Here is a 16619-nt window from a genome sequence, read left to right on the forward strand (position 1 = left end):
CTTTAAAACAGATGTAGTTGTATGAATTAATGTCTAGGAAATGTTCAGTCCTTTTGTTTCATACAGGATGTAGTCTGCCTCTTTATTATTAGTTCTCCCTCTTTTTGATAGAATGTAGATGATGTGTCATATTTCAAAGCTCTTGTGGAATGGAGGAGTTGATTTATTTTGTGTTGATGAGAAGTTAATGTCAATCCAGTGATTTTAAAACTGCATAGGTACTCTGTTATATTTGGTCACATCCGTGGATGCTTGAGAATTGGACAGAAAAATCAGTAGCAGAATCTTCGGCAGTGCTAGTAAATAAAATAAATGGTTACCATGCAGCATTTCAAATCAGAAGTGGAGGCCATTTTCTTTTGTATACAAGAAATACCAACTTCTTTGTTTTTGAAGCAACTTTAAAAAATTTGCAGGAGCCTTCTGTCTGTAACATTATGGCATCTGACATACTTTCGTGATTTATATCTTAACTTTTGTCTGCAGTTGAAATTATCTAATGCATTCTTTTTCCTTTTTCCTTTGGCTAGGAAAACCTGCTAATGCGAATTCACTTCCACATTGCAGATGAGACAAAGGAAGATATTTGCACTGCACCACATTGTGTTTCCCATCAGAAGTTTGCAATGACTTTATTTGAACAGGTGAGGTAATGATATGCGCTTAATACCAATCGCCAGTTCTCAAGTTTTGTGTTTTCATTTCTAAAACATGCATTGCCACAGGAAAGAAATGTACAGCCGGAAGTGTTGCAGTGGAAATACCTGTTTAATCTTGTCAATGCATTATATTTTCTTTCTCTTTAGTGTGTTTGTACCAGCTGTGGTGCCACCTCTGACCCGTTACCTTTCATCCAGATGGTACATTATATTTCCACAACCTCACTCTGGTGAGTTGAGTTTTTTCACAGGGAACCTTCCCCTCCCCCACACTTTTTTTTCCCCTTTTTTCTTCCCCCCCCCCCATGCTGGTGTTGCAGTTTGATCTTTGTGATCTTTATTGTTTAAATGTCTAGAACATGGTTTGTTCAAAGTTGGCGGAGCTTTGATAGCTGTGATAAAGAACACGAGGATTTAGTAAAGGAGAAGATAGCAGTTTAGGCATGGAGCAGTGTGTCTGCTTGTTTATGATTCTGAATCTTAACAACTGTAGTGGCAAGGACTCATGTACATTTTGAAAGACTTCAATGTGTGAGCAGGTGATTTAAGAAGACAGATAAGAAAAATAAAAAAATTACATTGAAAAAGACCTTTGGACATCTATTCCATCCTCCTGTTTAAAGCAGGGCTAACTTCAGAGCTAAATCAGGCTCCTTGGTGTTGTGTATAGCTGAGTTTTGAAGGTGCTTAAAGGACAAAAATGTCATGACTTCTCTGGGCTGCCTGTTCCAGCTCTGAACTGTAAGGGTTTTTCCTCCTCCATGGTGACCAGGGCAGTTCCACGATAACTAGCGGAAGATGCAGAAAGGGAAATTCTCACTGGAGGTCGGACGTGGTCTGCCCTCGGTAAATCCGTGCTGGCTGCTCTGACTCACCTGGTCCTTCACATGCCTGGAGCTGATTCCAAGGGGATTGATCTGATCTGTTATGGCCCCAGGTGGTGGAGTGAGACTGATCAGCCTGTAGTTCCTCAAATCCTCTTTCCTTGGAGGAGTATATAGCTCTTGTTTAATCTAGTTATGGGGGAACTGTCCTGGTCACCGGGACCTTTCATTAAAGGTGGTGCACAGGGCATGAGCACTAGGTCTAAAGCAGATTGTTTGAACTAATGCTGGAGAAGTCTTCTTTGAGTAGATGTCTTCTCAGTTAAAAGCTTTTTGAATCTGATTGAGGCAGGAATCTGTTACTTGTCTTGAAAATTTTATTGGGATTTAGAACTTCTCTTTGTTTAACGTCTGGCATGCAAGATACGTAGTTACAGAGCCTGAAAAAATTGTCATGAGAACTGCTAGTTGCTCTTCACATGCAGTTCTTAAAAAGGTACCACTTTACCCATGTAGCAAGAGTACCGTAAAGCATCCCCCTTTGTGGCTGCTGCCTGCTGTTCCATCAAGCTGTAGTTTTTCATTAGGTTCCAGCAGACACTGTATATCAGAATATTATTTATTAGAAAAAGGGTAAAATAGTCATCTAAATGGTATTCAGTATTTTATATGAAATATCACAGTAGGTCTTAAGTCATGCATTATTTTAAAAGTACCAATACGTAGTAATATATTTATTTACCTCTGAAGCCATTTTAAACTTGAACATGCTTTGAGCACTAATATTCTTGTGTTCATATTGTCATCTTTCTTTCAACTTGGACAGTGAAATAAATTGGGTACTGGGCTATTTTTTGTTTGTAATTTTATTAAGTATGTTAATACTTAATAAAATAGTAAATAATAAATATAGTAAAGTGTTACTTTGCTATAATTGTGCTTATTGAAGGGGACACATTTTGAAGCAAGTATTTCATTTTGAAACCAAGTATTTATCAAAATGCTGAAGTTTTCTTCGAAGATATAAAATTTAAGCCAAGCAATTTATTTCTGTTTTGAGTTTGACTTGTTTTCTTTATGCATTATTTTTGTGGAAGATGTAGTAATTCACAATTAATTATGTGGTTTTTTCTGTACTACAATATTAAATATAAAAAGTGTTATGTATTTTAAGTTTCTTAATGCTAACAAAATTTAGGTGAAATGTATACTAGCTTAGTGTGGGTTTGTGTTTTTATTTTATTATTAAACTTTTTTTTCCATACTTTGTCTATACTGAAGCAATCAAGCTATTTGTATGCTGGAGAGGCGAGAGAAACCAACTCCGGATATGTTTGGAGAGCTCCTGCAGAACGCCAGCACTATGGGGGACCTGCGAAACTGTCCAGTGAGTAGCCTTAGTTTTCTTTGGGCGTGAATTCAGTATCTCACAGTTATTCAATGAAGGAAGGGAAAAATTAGTGGTGATGAGTGCCTCTTTGACTAGACACGAGTATTAAGAACCGGAATAGATGCTTATTTTTTATGTATATCATAAGTGCTAGATTTCGAAAGTAAGAGTTTAATATCTTGTTCTGCCTTTTAATAAATATGCAAAAATAGTTATCATCAAACTGTTTTTACATGTTGATTAATAGATAGGGCAGGAAACAGCTGCATAGTTGCTGCTTCATGTAAAGCTACTGTTAGGTGCATTACCAGTTGTCAGTGAAGCAATACAGGCTCTAAGAGGACTTGTGTACCTGGTCCCTGGGGGCAGTGTAAGTATTTCCATTTTATACCTGGCCTCTCTCCCAATTTATAGCTCTGAAACCTTGATTAAAAGTCTCCATTGAAATACATATTTTTTTAAATATTGGCAAATAGTGGCTCACTTATCTAAGTAAAAAAAAATAAGATATTTTATTGTCATTTAAAAGGTGCATATGAGTCCATCTATTTAATAACCAAAGAATGTGAAAATTAATAGAAATGTGTTCTTGGTCAGGGCAAACTGCTATTTGACTGTGAAATAATAAGTTGAATAAATTGCATACCAGCATTTGCTGCCCCTTTCTTTTTATAGTCAAAAGAATTTCTATAGAGGTTTGGCTAAGTGTGGCCTCAAAGTTACACAAGGGAAGCTTTTTATCAGGATGCCCTGTTCCTGCTGTCATGTTGACAGTGCTGAAACAAAGAACACAATTTGAGAGTAAGGTTGGTTGGGAGGTAATAAACAGAATTGCTTATACTTTAAATGACCCTTTCAAAATATGTGTGAATAAAGTAATCTAAATATCAGAACCTCATATCCACATTTAAACATCAGAGTCCCCTACAGTTTCTTTCTGCTTTTTTAATTTTTCATTTTTGGCTCTCCCTGATGGTTGGGACTGAAATTCTGGTTAAATTTTCTAGATTGCTGTGGGGAGGAGATGCTTTGTGATCTCTTCCCTGGTTTTAGTTTCAGAAATTATTATATCCAATTGTGAAATTGGACTCTGTAGGCAAGAGAAATGATTCTCGGTATGAAAACATTTTTTTTTTTCCTGGAATCTTGCAGGAGTACCTTTGTGATGTGCCTCAGAGAAAAAGTGAATGTTGCAAATGGACTTTGTCATAGTTCTTGTCATGTCCCCCCTACCCTGTTGTGTCATTGACACCCCCCTCCCCTGCAAAATGCACTGGTACTTATTTAAAAAGTAAAAAATGGGAGGAAAAATCAAAACAGGAATAAGAATTGTAGAATTCCTATGAGTTATTAAAGCAACTCTTTTATTCTCCTGATCTTCCAGCTGCTCGTCTCATATTTATATGAATATTGACCTAACTATCCTATCTAAGATGAGATGTTTGAGGTACCCTGTAGAAACACTGGAATTTTAACAGCAAAGCAGGACTTTTTCTGCTTTTTCAGCAAAGCAGAAAGTTTTTCTGACACTGTCATATAAAGCATTGGTTTCTGTAAATACAGTTTTTAATCTGTGATTCTGATCAAAAGTGACCTTTCCCTCCAATTCCCAAGAATGTTATTGGGATCTTTCATGTATGCTTGCTTATCTATTTTCAAATAAGCTTATTTTTGTGCTCTATGTTTTAATCATTATCAATAGCATGAGGAAGAATCAGCCATGTTCACTTAATGCTGGATAGTCTTGATAGCACATCTCGTCTATGACACAAGAAGCTCCTACCTTGGCACTGAGCATATCTGCTGTGTTTCACCACCTCCTCTTTGGAAGCTGTACTTCTGAGACTTACACTTGTTAGTGCCTTGCCCTAATATTATAATAAGAGAAGGATTATATTCAATGTCTTGTTTTATTTATGTGCTCAGAGTAACTGTGGGGAAAAGATCCGTATTCGTCGTGTGCTGATGAACTCGCCACAAATCATCACCATTGGCTTGGTTTGGGACTCAGACCACTCTGATCTGGCTGAGGATGTGATTCACAGTCTGGGAACTTGCCTTAAACTGGGAGATGTGAGTTTTCTGTACTTTGGCACTACCTACAAAGACAGTCTTTTTCATGGTAGTCTGTAGTGGCAAATTGAGAAAAATATGAAGTTGCCACTTTTACCTTTTCAGCGTCCATAAAGAGAGGAATAGAGGACAGAACCAAGGATCTGACCTGTCTCTGAAAGCCTTAGAAAAACCTGTTAAGTGTGTTTCTGAAATGTCTGAAACTTTAAAAATAGTTTCAGGTGAAAGGAAATTTTGGATCGGGGTTGTTCTATTTCTATGAAAATATATCTGTGCTCTTTCATTTTAAAGAACAGAAGTTTATTTCTATTTCTTTTGAAGCCAAAATGTAGCTTGCTGGTCTTTGGAGTTGTTATTTACCTTTAGCTCCTCTTTTTGGTGAAATGTTTGGTCATAACACTGAAGAGTTATTTGTAGTTGAACAGTCTCTAAGAGGTGGTGGCTGGCACTGTGTGATTGAATGACAGACTGAATTAAATAAGATCCAGAGGTTTGTCCCCTGGAGGATTCACTTACTCTACATTAACTGATGCTTTAGAGCTGAATTACCGGTATACCAAACTGTAGCTGTGTCTTACCGTAGCATTGAGATACTACATAAAATAGCTCGCATATATACACACATTTATGTTAAAAAAAAAAATGCACTGTCCAGTGCACAGTGTACCAAAATCAGTGTGAGCTGATGGAAATGTGGTTATGAAAGTGTGGTCTTTGCATAGTAGAGCAGTAATGCACTAAAACATGAGACCTGTGCATTTTACATTAATAAAATTCAATTAAATAGGATTTTTTTTTTTCTGTGTGCTGAATTCTTTTGATCTACTGATGTCTTCAGTTCATCTTTTATGTCTTAGCATCATAAACTGGTCCATGCTAAATTCTGGATAGTCCTTGCTAAAGTCAGAATAAATGCCAGCTGTTTGCTGTCCAAACCACTTTGTTTCTGCAAAAAGGAGTGAATTTTTTAAACAGTATTTGATATAATCAGCAAGCATGACACAGAATACAAATTTTCAAAACAGAACCACATTGAAGTTATGTAACAGGTTATTTTTTCATTGTTGTTAATGTCTTCCTTCAAGTAGACACATTCTCCAAGTCCAACTCAATTTATGAGCATCTGGTGAGTTGGTCAGAATCCATTTCTGGTCTGTGTCTCTGTGTTTGCTTAAACATTGCATGATTACTTATTTATTGCCTTGTTTTCTCTATCTTTTGAAGTAAAAGATATAGCACCTCTCTATAGTACTTCGAGGTCTTTGAACATAAAGCAGTATCTAAAATTCTGAGCGCCTTATTAATTTCTCCTTCTGTTTTTCTTACCTCCCTTCTTGAAGCTCTTCTTCAGAGTAACTGACGATAGAGCAAAACACTCAGAGCTGTATTTGGTGGGAATGATTTGTTACTATGGAAAACACTATTCAACCTTCTTCTTCCAAACTAAAATCCGCAAGTGGATGTACTTTGATGATGCTCATGTCAAAGAGGTGAGAAAAAAATTGTTTAGGAAAATAATGTGTTGGAGATTTGTTAGCTGCTTGTGTGTAAATCCATACTGTTTTCTATAGATTTTGAGATTTTTTTGCTGATTTTCCACTCAGGATCCACAAATTTATTACTCCTTTTTTCTCAGCAAATTGAAGTATTTTCAAAAAAAGCACACCAGAAATCTCAGAAACCCAATTCTTAATTCTGTTCTGTTGTCTCTCAGTCTTGTTTTTATGCTGTTGTTTGAAAAGCTAGTTTACTTGTGCATACAGCTAACACACATCTGTTTACCTTGCTGACAAGCAGTATAGCTATTTAGTGCCTGGTTTTGGACTTCTGAAGTGCCTACATGCCAGTCTTCCCTAGTGCTTGCTGCCAACAACAAATATTCTGCTTCTTCTGTTAGTGCTTTTTTAAACCTTTTCACCAAGCATGAGGTCCTTGACATTAAAGACACCAGTGCTGGGATCTTGGCATGACATTATAACCCATTAGATTGTTTGGCATTATTTCATACCACTCTCCATTTTTCTTTCTAGTCACGGAATCACAAAGGTGAGAGAGGAAAATTTTCTCCTATAGTCATGACAAACACAGTCTCAATGGGAAAAATCTCTATTCACTTTTACCGTCATACTTGTCAGCAGAAGAATTTTGCCAAGGCTAGGTACTGCACTTCCTTAGTAGAATATTCACATATGGAGCAAATTTGTTGGAGTAAATGTTCAGTATATCAGGTGAAACCTGTATTAATACATGGGGAAGATTTTTGAGATTAGTATTACTATATGAATTAATTGCCTGGTTTATCAGTGCTTGCAGAGGTTCTGTCACAGCAGAAATATTCACACACTTGAAGTATTTAGCTTTGTCTTGAATTTACTGTCCTGATATCTTTACTGTTCATTTTGTTCATTAACAAATTCTTCTGCTGTTTGATTGATGCAAGGTTAGGACATTTCAGAGGATGAAAAGGTTTTTATGGAAAAAAATCTGAAAGGGAAGGATTATTTTTGTAGTTGTATTTTTAGTAGGTCTTGTAATCTATTTAGCCATAGGATGGTGAATACCTGGATTTTAGTTAGGTTGGCTCAGGAATTTTCTTGCTGAGTCCAGGTCAGTGCTGGCTAGAGAAAGAGTTAAATCATGTCAGTGGAAAATTGAACTCTGAAAGAATTGCAGTGGGGGATATTGGATCCCGAGTCTTCGGGTCTCCCATCGGATTATTCAATTAAGAGAGATGGGACTATGCAATTACACAGGATTTATTGCTTAAAATAACGAATAAGGCATCAGTCTCGAGATGTGAGATCTGCAATACATCAGAGTAATGGCAAATAGTCACAAGACAAAGGGTTACATAGCAATTTATAACTTTCTAATCCAATAGGCACTTAAAACGAAACTTTCTGACTTTACAGCCTATCACCTGTGGTACTTCACTGCAGTGCAGCTGTATCTTAACCAATGGCTCGTTAAGTCACGTCCACACACAGAAACTTCTTTTACAACATCTAAATTCTTAACTTAAACTATAAAATCACATTATTATACTTAAAACCCTTCACCATAACACCCATTTACTTAAAACTATAGAAACACAGGTTTGTGATTCTCTTTGCTTAAGGTCTATAAATCTCTGTCAATTATGCCAGACCTAGCTTATTCCAGGGTTGTAAATCAAATCCTCCCCTAACTGCGTAAGTTTTTACTCCTCTGTTTCCTACAGGGGGAAAAGAGAACTTATGATAGAAAATGATGACAGAAAACGTTTCTTGTTTTGTTTGTTTCTGGTTGTCAATTCAGATTGGTCCAAAATGGAAGGATGTTGTGACAAAGTGCATTAAGGGTCACTATCAGCCTTTGCTGCTGCTCTATGCAGATCCAAGAGGAACTCCAGTGTCAACACAAGACTTGCCCCCTCAGGTGGATTTACAGCAATATAGCAGGACTTGCTATGACAGTGAAGACTCGGGTAAGAAGTGTGGGCTCTGTGCCTTGTACCTTCACACTGAAGTGCGGCGTGTGAAATATTTTCCTTCTTTGGAGTGTATTATTGTCAGCAGGGGTCCTTGTTGCTTGTTAAAGCTGATCAAGAATTCTGAAGAGGATTTCCAGTGTTTCATCTGTGAACCTCTCTCTTGGTCCAAGACTGTTGATTGTTTGGGTAGCAGTCTTTTCCAAAAACGTTTGGAGAAAGAAACTGGGGGGTGGGGAAGTGAAGGACCTGGTGTGGTGTGGATGTAGAGAGGAACGCTAACTGGTGACTTCAATAACTGAAGCTTCTGACTTTAAAGTTCTAAACCATCCTTAACTAGGACATTTACTGCAAGACTTGTTCTCACCAAAAATGGGAAATGCTCTCAGGCTCAATGTTTGCAGTTAAACATAAGAAGGACTTCCTTCTTTAATATACTTTTTCTTCTTTAATTTCTCCACTGAGAAATGAGTATGAAGCTAACATCCTGTGTATTAAGGAGTGTATACATCACATATGTAAAATGACCAACATTTTGCACATTTTATGATCTAACATGGGTTAGGGTTAGTCTTCAAACTGTTCAGATTTTTTATTTTTATGTACTGAAATTGGAGGGAGGAGATTGCCTTTTTCACCTCTTCTAATGAGTTCAGGAATTACTATACTTAAACTGAATCACGATGCTTCATATTTTTCAGTAGGGGATCAATGAGACAGAGCAGGTTACTTTGCTTTAGCTAAAAGTATTTCAGTACAAAGTTTATACTAGATAAGCTTTTGATTCATAATAGATGAAGCCTGTATTATAACGTGATGTTCTTGTTACCCTTATTAAGATTTTGTACTTCAGTAATTTTTTTTACTTTCCCCAAAGCAGCTTATTTCATATTGTAGTTGCACTCAACAGTGTTGAAAATGAACAATAATTTCAGTGTGGTACTAATGTGTACTTTCAGTCCAACAGATGTAGTTTAATTTGGCATATTAAAAGGATTTGATAACTTTGGAGTTACCAAAGAGAAAGAAAGAAACAGGTTTTCAGGAGGAGTGACACTGTGTCCCTGCTTCCAAAGGAGCAGGCTTTTCCCATAATCTCTGGTGCTCTTGAATCTGAGTTGGTATCTTTGGTATTCTGTTTTTCTGTTAACTTCTCTATGGCTGCCCTTGCTCTCTTTTCTTAGCCTTTCTTGGCTTTTACAATAGCTGAAAAAGATTGAAATTTGACATTGCTTCCTTGACATTTCTTTCTTCCCCAGGGAGAGAACCTTCCATCTCGAGTGATACACGGACAGATTCCTCTACAGACAGCTATCCTTATAAACAGGCACACCATGAGTCTGTGGTCAGTCACTTCTCCTCTGACTCCCAGGGGACAGTCATCTACAATGTGGAGAATGATGCAGCTTCACAAAGCAGCAGGGACACAGGTAGCAGATACCATTACATCTGTGTGAGATCGTTGTCATTAGATAAGATGACTGCAGTGGATTCCAGTTGAAAATATCTCTATATGTACACACAACCTTTACTAGAATAGTGAACAATGTTTAATATCCTAAATTTTTGATTTATAATGAACTATTGGCACTCACCAAAAAAAAGCATAATTTATAAGTCTTGTTGGCTTCTGTAGACTTGTATCTAGCCAGACAAGCATTTACAGATTTGTTTTTCTGTTATCCACAATACTGCCTGCTCTCTTTTTTATGTAAATCTGTGAGTTGGAGTCTGCACAGCCCCACTGTAGGGTTTGGTAAGTGTTGTGTGTGCTACTTACTCATCTCCGGGCAATAACTTCATTTCAGGCGTTGCAGCTATCTGGGAAGGGCGCTTTCATCACCAGAATCCCTCATGCTTGGGAACTCAGGACTTTCTGTGTAAGTGGGGGTTGGTAGTATTTGCTGCACCAGTGAGGAGCATAAGCTAATTTCCTGCCTGTGCCATGGAAGGAAGTTAAGCTGGAATATCCAGTGAGAAGACAATCTGTATATATGTTACTTTGGGCAGCTGAACAGTCTACCTGAACACTCTTTAGTTGAAAGAGGTTAACTGGAAATCTAAAGACTTGATCTCCTCAATTATTCATGGCCAGTATCCACAATTAGCCTGTTTCTGCATACAGCAACTTCTAACATCACTTCTGAAAAAGTAGTGCATAAGTTAAGGTCAGGCTTCTGTAGCATCAGAAATAGGATCTGCTATTTCTGTTTGAAAAGTTATTTTATTGTGCCATAAATAGATTTTCTAAGAAGACCAAGGAGTTGAATCAGCAGCTGTTAGATTGCACCAGAGTGTCAAAGCTGTCAGACCACTTGGTCCTTTTATTCGTAAAATTGTTCCTCTTTTGTATCATAATTGGTTCATTTGAAACAATCTGTGGTACATCAAAATCTGAAAAAAATGTTTCAAGTTCATGTTATTTAGTATTCTTTCATTCTTCATCAGAGGTCTGAGTAACTGTAATACACAGGTTAAGATAGCCCAACAGTCATTCCAGTGTTTTAGCAAATACTTAATGCTGTAGGGACCAGTCATAGTCTTAGGTAGGATGTGAGAAAGAAAAGAAAGTTGGAGCAGAAACTGAGTGATGAGGAAACAAAATGTATGATTGTCTTCAGAGTACAAAGACGACAAAATTAAAAGAGATAGTGGTATACTATTTAAATAGCCTGCAAAAATGGCACAGAGTTTATTGGATTAGGTTCCTGCCTGCAAAACTTGCCATGCAGAAGTTAGCAGAAAAGGAGTGTAAGGGGGATGGTCACAAACATGTAAGCATGAAGTTCAGCATGTAACCTTTTGTTCTGTCATTTTTAGTGACTTTGTCCTTTTTTTCTTTCTTTCTTCTCCTATTGATTCTATCCTGTGTAATTCCCTTCAGCTTAGCCCATTTCTCTACCTGAATTCAGTTGTCCTTATCTTCCCTGATTCAGCCTTAGCTATAGTCAGTCTGTCCCCTTAGCTAGCCACTTGTCTGGGCATTTCCCCTCTTCTTTTACCTACCCACAACCTTTCCAAAAAAAGTCAGTCTGCCAACTAATACAACTGCTCAGTCATCAAATGGTGATCTGTGGGGCTATAAAGAAGCCACCCACATTGACCTGTCAACTGAATTGTTCTGGGCAAAAGCAGGATTCTTCATTTAATGGCCATTTACCCACTACTCCAGCCCAGAAAATTATGGACCCTATCCCACATCATCCTTCGGGGAAGGACCACCATTGGGTCGTATGACCTCAGGCTCCCGGGTACTTCAGAATGGGGGCAGAAGAGTGGCTGCATAAGTCCTCTCTTTGCTCCTACCCACCTGTGCTGCTGAGAAAAATGTGCGTATTCTGGCTGCCCTGTTCATACAACTGAGATTTCAGGGGGAGGGAGTAGACGGTGTTGTGTTTTAACCCATTTGATTTCATTTTCCTCTCTAACATGCTCTTAGACACACACAACTCCTACACCACCAGACTTTTCCTTTGAATATTGCTGTTTGCTTGTGAAGCCATCCCTAGTCTGGAGGATGAGGTATTTAAGTGATATATTCATCAAGAGACACCTTTTAAGCATATCATTAGGCACTCAAAAGTCCTGGCTTGTTATTTTAGAGAATTTTAAAAAGTTATTGTTAAGTGTTAGCTAGTATTCTTGGGATTTTAATTCCCATATTCATGCATTATGTTGGATTTAGCCTTTGTTTTAGAGTGTCCAGGTAAAGACAACAAAGCCTGTGTCCTGCAGACCTGTGATTCTTGACATCTCCTCTGTGGCTATTAAGTGTCTGATGACAATGAGACAGTATTTGCAGTCTTTGAAAGGAGGAGAAAATAGTAATGCAAGGCTAGCAGCCCTCATTCTAAAAGACTAAGCTGGGCTTTATTCTATGCAAACCCTAAGCTAGTACTAATAGCACCAAATATTGGCAAATAGTTTCTGTTATGGTAGTTGAAGGATGCTAACCAAGCAATCCCTGTCATGTTGGAATGTTTAACTAGAAAGGTTGTGCACGCTGAAGTGAAGTATAAGTCTCTTCTGTCTTGAGGGGAGCCACTACAAGGTATAAGATAATGCTGTTCTTGGAAGTCTTAAAAGATAAGCGGCAGTCCATGCTGTGAAAGGGAAAAAAAAAATGCCCCAAAGCACAGACTCCTGTTCAGTCACGAAAATGCTATACATCTTTTATCTTCATTGCCAACATTTCTCTTTTGCGTCCTTATTTATTTTCTTTTATATAGTCTGCTTGTTTCTAAAAAATTTGGCCACAAAATCGCTCTTTGCTTTGCAAATGAAAAGTGAGCCTTGTGTAGCTTGCTTTTTATTGTTTGGATTCCTTCCCACTCATTTATTGTAATATCTTTGTAGCAATTGTAGTTGCAGTGAATTGGTTTTTTAAATGTTGCAGGTACAATTTTATATGTAAAATCTGCTTTAAATGTTGATTTTTATGCTAATCTCTAGAGAAGGGAGAAGGCCCAGGAGGGGCAGCTATGTAGTCTGGGGGCTGTTAGACCGCTGTTTGCTAGTATGGATTTTCATTTCCTATCATCCTATGTGAGGTAAAAGTTTGTGATATAAAGGCTAGAAAAAAGTCTTTGTAGCTTATTCATAAATTCCCTTCTTATCCTGCATCTCTGCTTGGGACTACTCACGTGAGTAAAGCCATGCATATGTTTGTGCTTGCAGGCTTAGGACTGTGAATGTGTGAGAACCATAAAATTAAGCAAAGGCAATAGAGAAAACTTATGATGTCAAATAGTCTTAAATCCCGTTTGATGTGAGGAAATGGGGAGTAAATTGTGTTCAAGAGAAAAATACTGGCACTCAAGACACACAAGCTGTAATAAGGGAATGTTGTGTGTCAGCTGATCCATGTTCATGGTCTGTGCATGTGCTCCTAGCTTGTGGCAGATGTGAATTAGCTGGCTTGGCCCTTGAGAGCCAAGTGAGGCTTCTTCACTGTAGTCTAGGCTAACTCAGATTACTTAGTCTTTGCTACAGGCAAAGAGAGTGTAGATGAATAGTTAGTGCAGAGCAGCTGATGGTGTGCAGTAATTCATTATTAGATGGTAACTTGTTGCTGTGTTTGAGTCTTTATTCAACAGAGTAATGTCTGGCAAGCTATCCTCAGGAGTTTCCTCTTCATGGTCATTAAAACTGACAGCAAGAAAGTGGTGTCCTTAGACTATTAGAAGACAAAGCAGAGTCAACCTTTTGCTTGACCTGTGGATAAGCTGTCATTAACCAGAGTCGTTGGAGGGGCTGTATTGTTCTTTTATGGCCTTAAAAATGGAACATCCTCTCCAAGACAAAACCAAAAACTTACAGATAGGAAAACTTACCCAAACTTGCCAGTTAGTGTTGGAGTGTCTGCAGCTCCTAAGGAGCAGGAGAGTCCTGCTGCTCTTAGCACAGTGAACACTTGATCTGAAGGCTCTTGTCATCTCTACTGTGTTCTTCCTCCTTCCAGGCCACCTGACTGACAGTGAGTGCAATCAGAGGCATGTTTCAAAGAAGAGCTCGCTGGCAGACCGCAAGAGGAGTTCTAGCCGGTCTAGGCGGAAAGGAGATGAGGCTCAATCATCAGGATACCATAGTGAAGGCAAGAGATGTTACTTTATTTTAAATATCAGTATCTTTCTGAATGTTTTTAATGTTCTCAGTGTGTAGATGCATTTCCCTCATTGTTTCTTCCATCTTTATTTAGTCCTCTCTTTGCTTTTTGGTGTTTAGTTCTGTTTTGGTTTGTTTGTTTGGGGAGTGTTGGTTTTTTTTATTACCATTTTGTTGTTTTGGATTGCACTTTTCAAAGTCTGCATGAAGATGCTGCAAGTTGAGCTGCTAGTTTAATTGAAGTTATTTTTGTGGCTTTTGCTGTCCCTACAAACTGCAGGAGAAACCTTGAAGGAGAAACAAGCCCCCAGAACTGCCCCCAAACCATCCAGCAGCACCAGCAGGCTGAGGGAATTTAAAGAGACAGTGAGCAACATGATCCACAGCAGACCCCAGCAGATTTCTCATACCATCCAGAATTCCCCTCGTGGAGGGAGTAGTGTGGATCAGGCAGAAACACGACCCTCAAAAAGCCTGTCTGCGCACGCTCGAGACTGGGAAGTGGAGAGTACCAGTAGTGAGTCTAAATCCAGTTCATCTAGCAGGTACCGGCCAACGTGGAGACCCAAAAGAGAGTCTCTGAATATAGACAGCATCTTCAGTAAAGACAAGAGGAAACATTGTGGCTACACTCAGCTTAGCCCTTTCTCCGAAGAAGCAGGTAAGAGTTTGAGAAGATTTATTTCAGAATGTGTGGGAGTTTTAAATGTGGAATTTAGGTCAGTGGTGAGTCACGTCTGTGAGGACTAATTCCTGTGTGGGTATTCATAGTGCATGTATGGTAATCCTGTTTGATTTCCGTGTGCTTTGTTTCCTGTCTAAGGAAATAATAAGGGAAACAATACTGTCTACCCTGTTTAAATGGACACATGCTATACTACTAAGTGTCTGAAATTTGTCCTTTGGAGTGACCTGGAGTATTGCTCTGGCTTTTCCTCTGGCTCATCATAGTATTTTCACTTGATGGCTCAGAGTATGGTGCAGAAAGTACCTTGTGTATTGGTGCAGAGTTCTTATTGTGAGGATAAGAGCCTGGAAGCCAGTGATGATTTATCTGGGAAGATTTTACACCACAGAAGCTATGCAGCTTGTACATGGAGACTCTGCTGGTTTTGACAGTTGAAAAGAATTGGGAAGCATAAAGGAATATGTAAAGGCAAGGTGAAGGGGAAGAGAACACACCTCCAGGGAAGGAAGGGAAGCAAACAAGAATTAAGTGAAAAGACCATTTTAAATTCTTTCTTAAGACTTTCTTAAGAAAGAATTTAAAAAACCCAAGTTTTTCTGTTCTCTATATAAGCCACAACAAATCATAAATGGCAAAATAAAGAGTGTAAAAAATGAGAGCATCTGAAATAGATATAACAGAGTACTGGAAATACAATTGCATATACAGTAAAATTATCTTGTACAAATACAAATTATTATGGGAAAGAAAGGATTTTCATTGCAGCCTTAATTATTACCTCAGGGGCAGTATGGTAAGTTATACTAAAGGGGAGAGATTCAAAGATAAATTTGTTGAAAAGGTTATTGCTTAAAGTTGCTAGGAAAGCTGGGAAACACTAAATTAAGGATGGCGCTTCTGATTTAAACATAGTTGAGAAGGTAACATGTATATGGATGTTTTGCTGGTACTGAAGCTTAGGTCTTCTACCAAGCTATATTGTTTTATCTTGACAGGTAAAGAACTTACTGAGAATGAGGTGAAAGAACACACTGTTTATGAAACAAGGTCAAGCCAGTCAAATGTCAGATACAAGCGTGGTGTGCTGGGCCGGGGCACCCAGTACCATATGGTGGATCAACATCCTCATCTAATACAGAGGATGGAGTCTGGCTACGAAAGCAGTGAGCGCAACAGCAACAGCCCAGTGAGTCTGGACATGTCCTTGTCTGAAAGCTCAAGCACCCACAGGTAGATTTCAACAAAATTCATATTTGGAATGACTGAAGTCTTGATTTCTTTTTTGTAGTTGCATAGTGGTATAGAACATTTTGCAAAGCAGTGGTCCTAGTTTGAAATACAGCTTTATTGGGGCAGGGTAGAAATAATAGGGAAATGGGAGCCTTTTATTTTCAGTATATTGCTAACTTACTGCTAGGGAGAAGAGAGAAACCCAGGGCTTGATTGAGCGAAAAACGTTGTCTGAAGTGATGCATCTGAAATAGTTGTACCCTTAGTCTCTGGTTTAAAACCTTGTACTTTGAGTAGCTCGTAGTCCTTTTTGGTTTAGTTAAACCATTGATTAATAGACACATTGTACAAAATGAGAAATCAATAGCCTTGTATAGAAATCTTTGTTTTCAGACATACTTGCAATATTGGTATGTAAAAATAAATAGACAGCACAATGTATTTCTTTCCTTGACTTAGGAAGCTTCAGGTAACCACAAACTGGCACTGTTTATGGCCAGAATATAGTAGATTTTCAGCTGTAAGAATCTGTTCTGAACAACTCCCAGACCACAGTTTTAATATGAATTGCATAATCTTATGGAGGAGAATAGAATTACTGTCCTCCTTGTTAACTTAACTATTTCCCTGTTTCTCCCAAGATCTTCTTATGGTAGACTTCTTTTAAAATTAAATTAAAATG

The 16619-nt window shown here is 38.1% G+C and overlaps 1 protein-coding gene across 1 annotated transcript in view; it reads left to right on the forward strand.

Annotated features, from left to right (window-relative positions):
- Window positions 1-16619, forward strand: part of USP54 (ubiquitin specific peptidase 54) — a 52244-nt gene that overhangs the window by 15595 nt on the left and 20030 nt on the right. The window contains exons 5-15 of the mRNA XM_017725850.1: window positions 531-644; window positions 807-889; window positions 2765-2870; window positions 4800-4946; window positions 6287-6436; window positions 8244-8412; window positions 9675-9845; window positions 10224-10295; window positions 13877-14008; window positions 14300-14680; window positions 15703-15937. Coding sequence (XP_017581339.1) covers window positions 531-644; window positions 807-889; window positions 2765-2870; window positions 4800-4946; window positions 6287-6436; window positions 8244-8412; window positions 9675-9845; window positions 10224-10295; window positions 13877-14008; window positions 14300-14680; window positions 15703-15937 — 1760 coding nt within the window. The remainder of the gene's footprint in view (window positions 1-530; window positions 645-806; window positions 890-2764; window positions 2871-4799; window positions 4947-6286; window positions 6437-8243; window positions 8413-9674; window positions 9846-10223; window positions 10296-13876; window positions 14009-14299; window positions 14681-15702; window positions 15938-16619) is intronic.

The sequence above is a fragment of the Corvus brachyrhynchos genome, unplaced genomic scaffold, assembly GCF_000691975.1.
Source record: "Corvus brachyrhynchos isolate BGI_N302 unplaced genomic scaffold, ASM69197v1 scaffold61, whole genome shotgun sequence".
Taxonomy (NCBI): Eukaryota; Metazoa; Chordata; class Aves; order Passeriformes; family Corvidae; genus Corvus; species Corvus brachyrhynchos.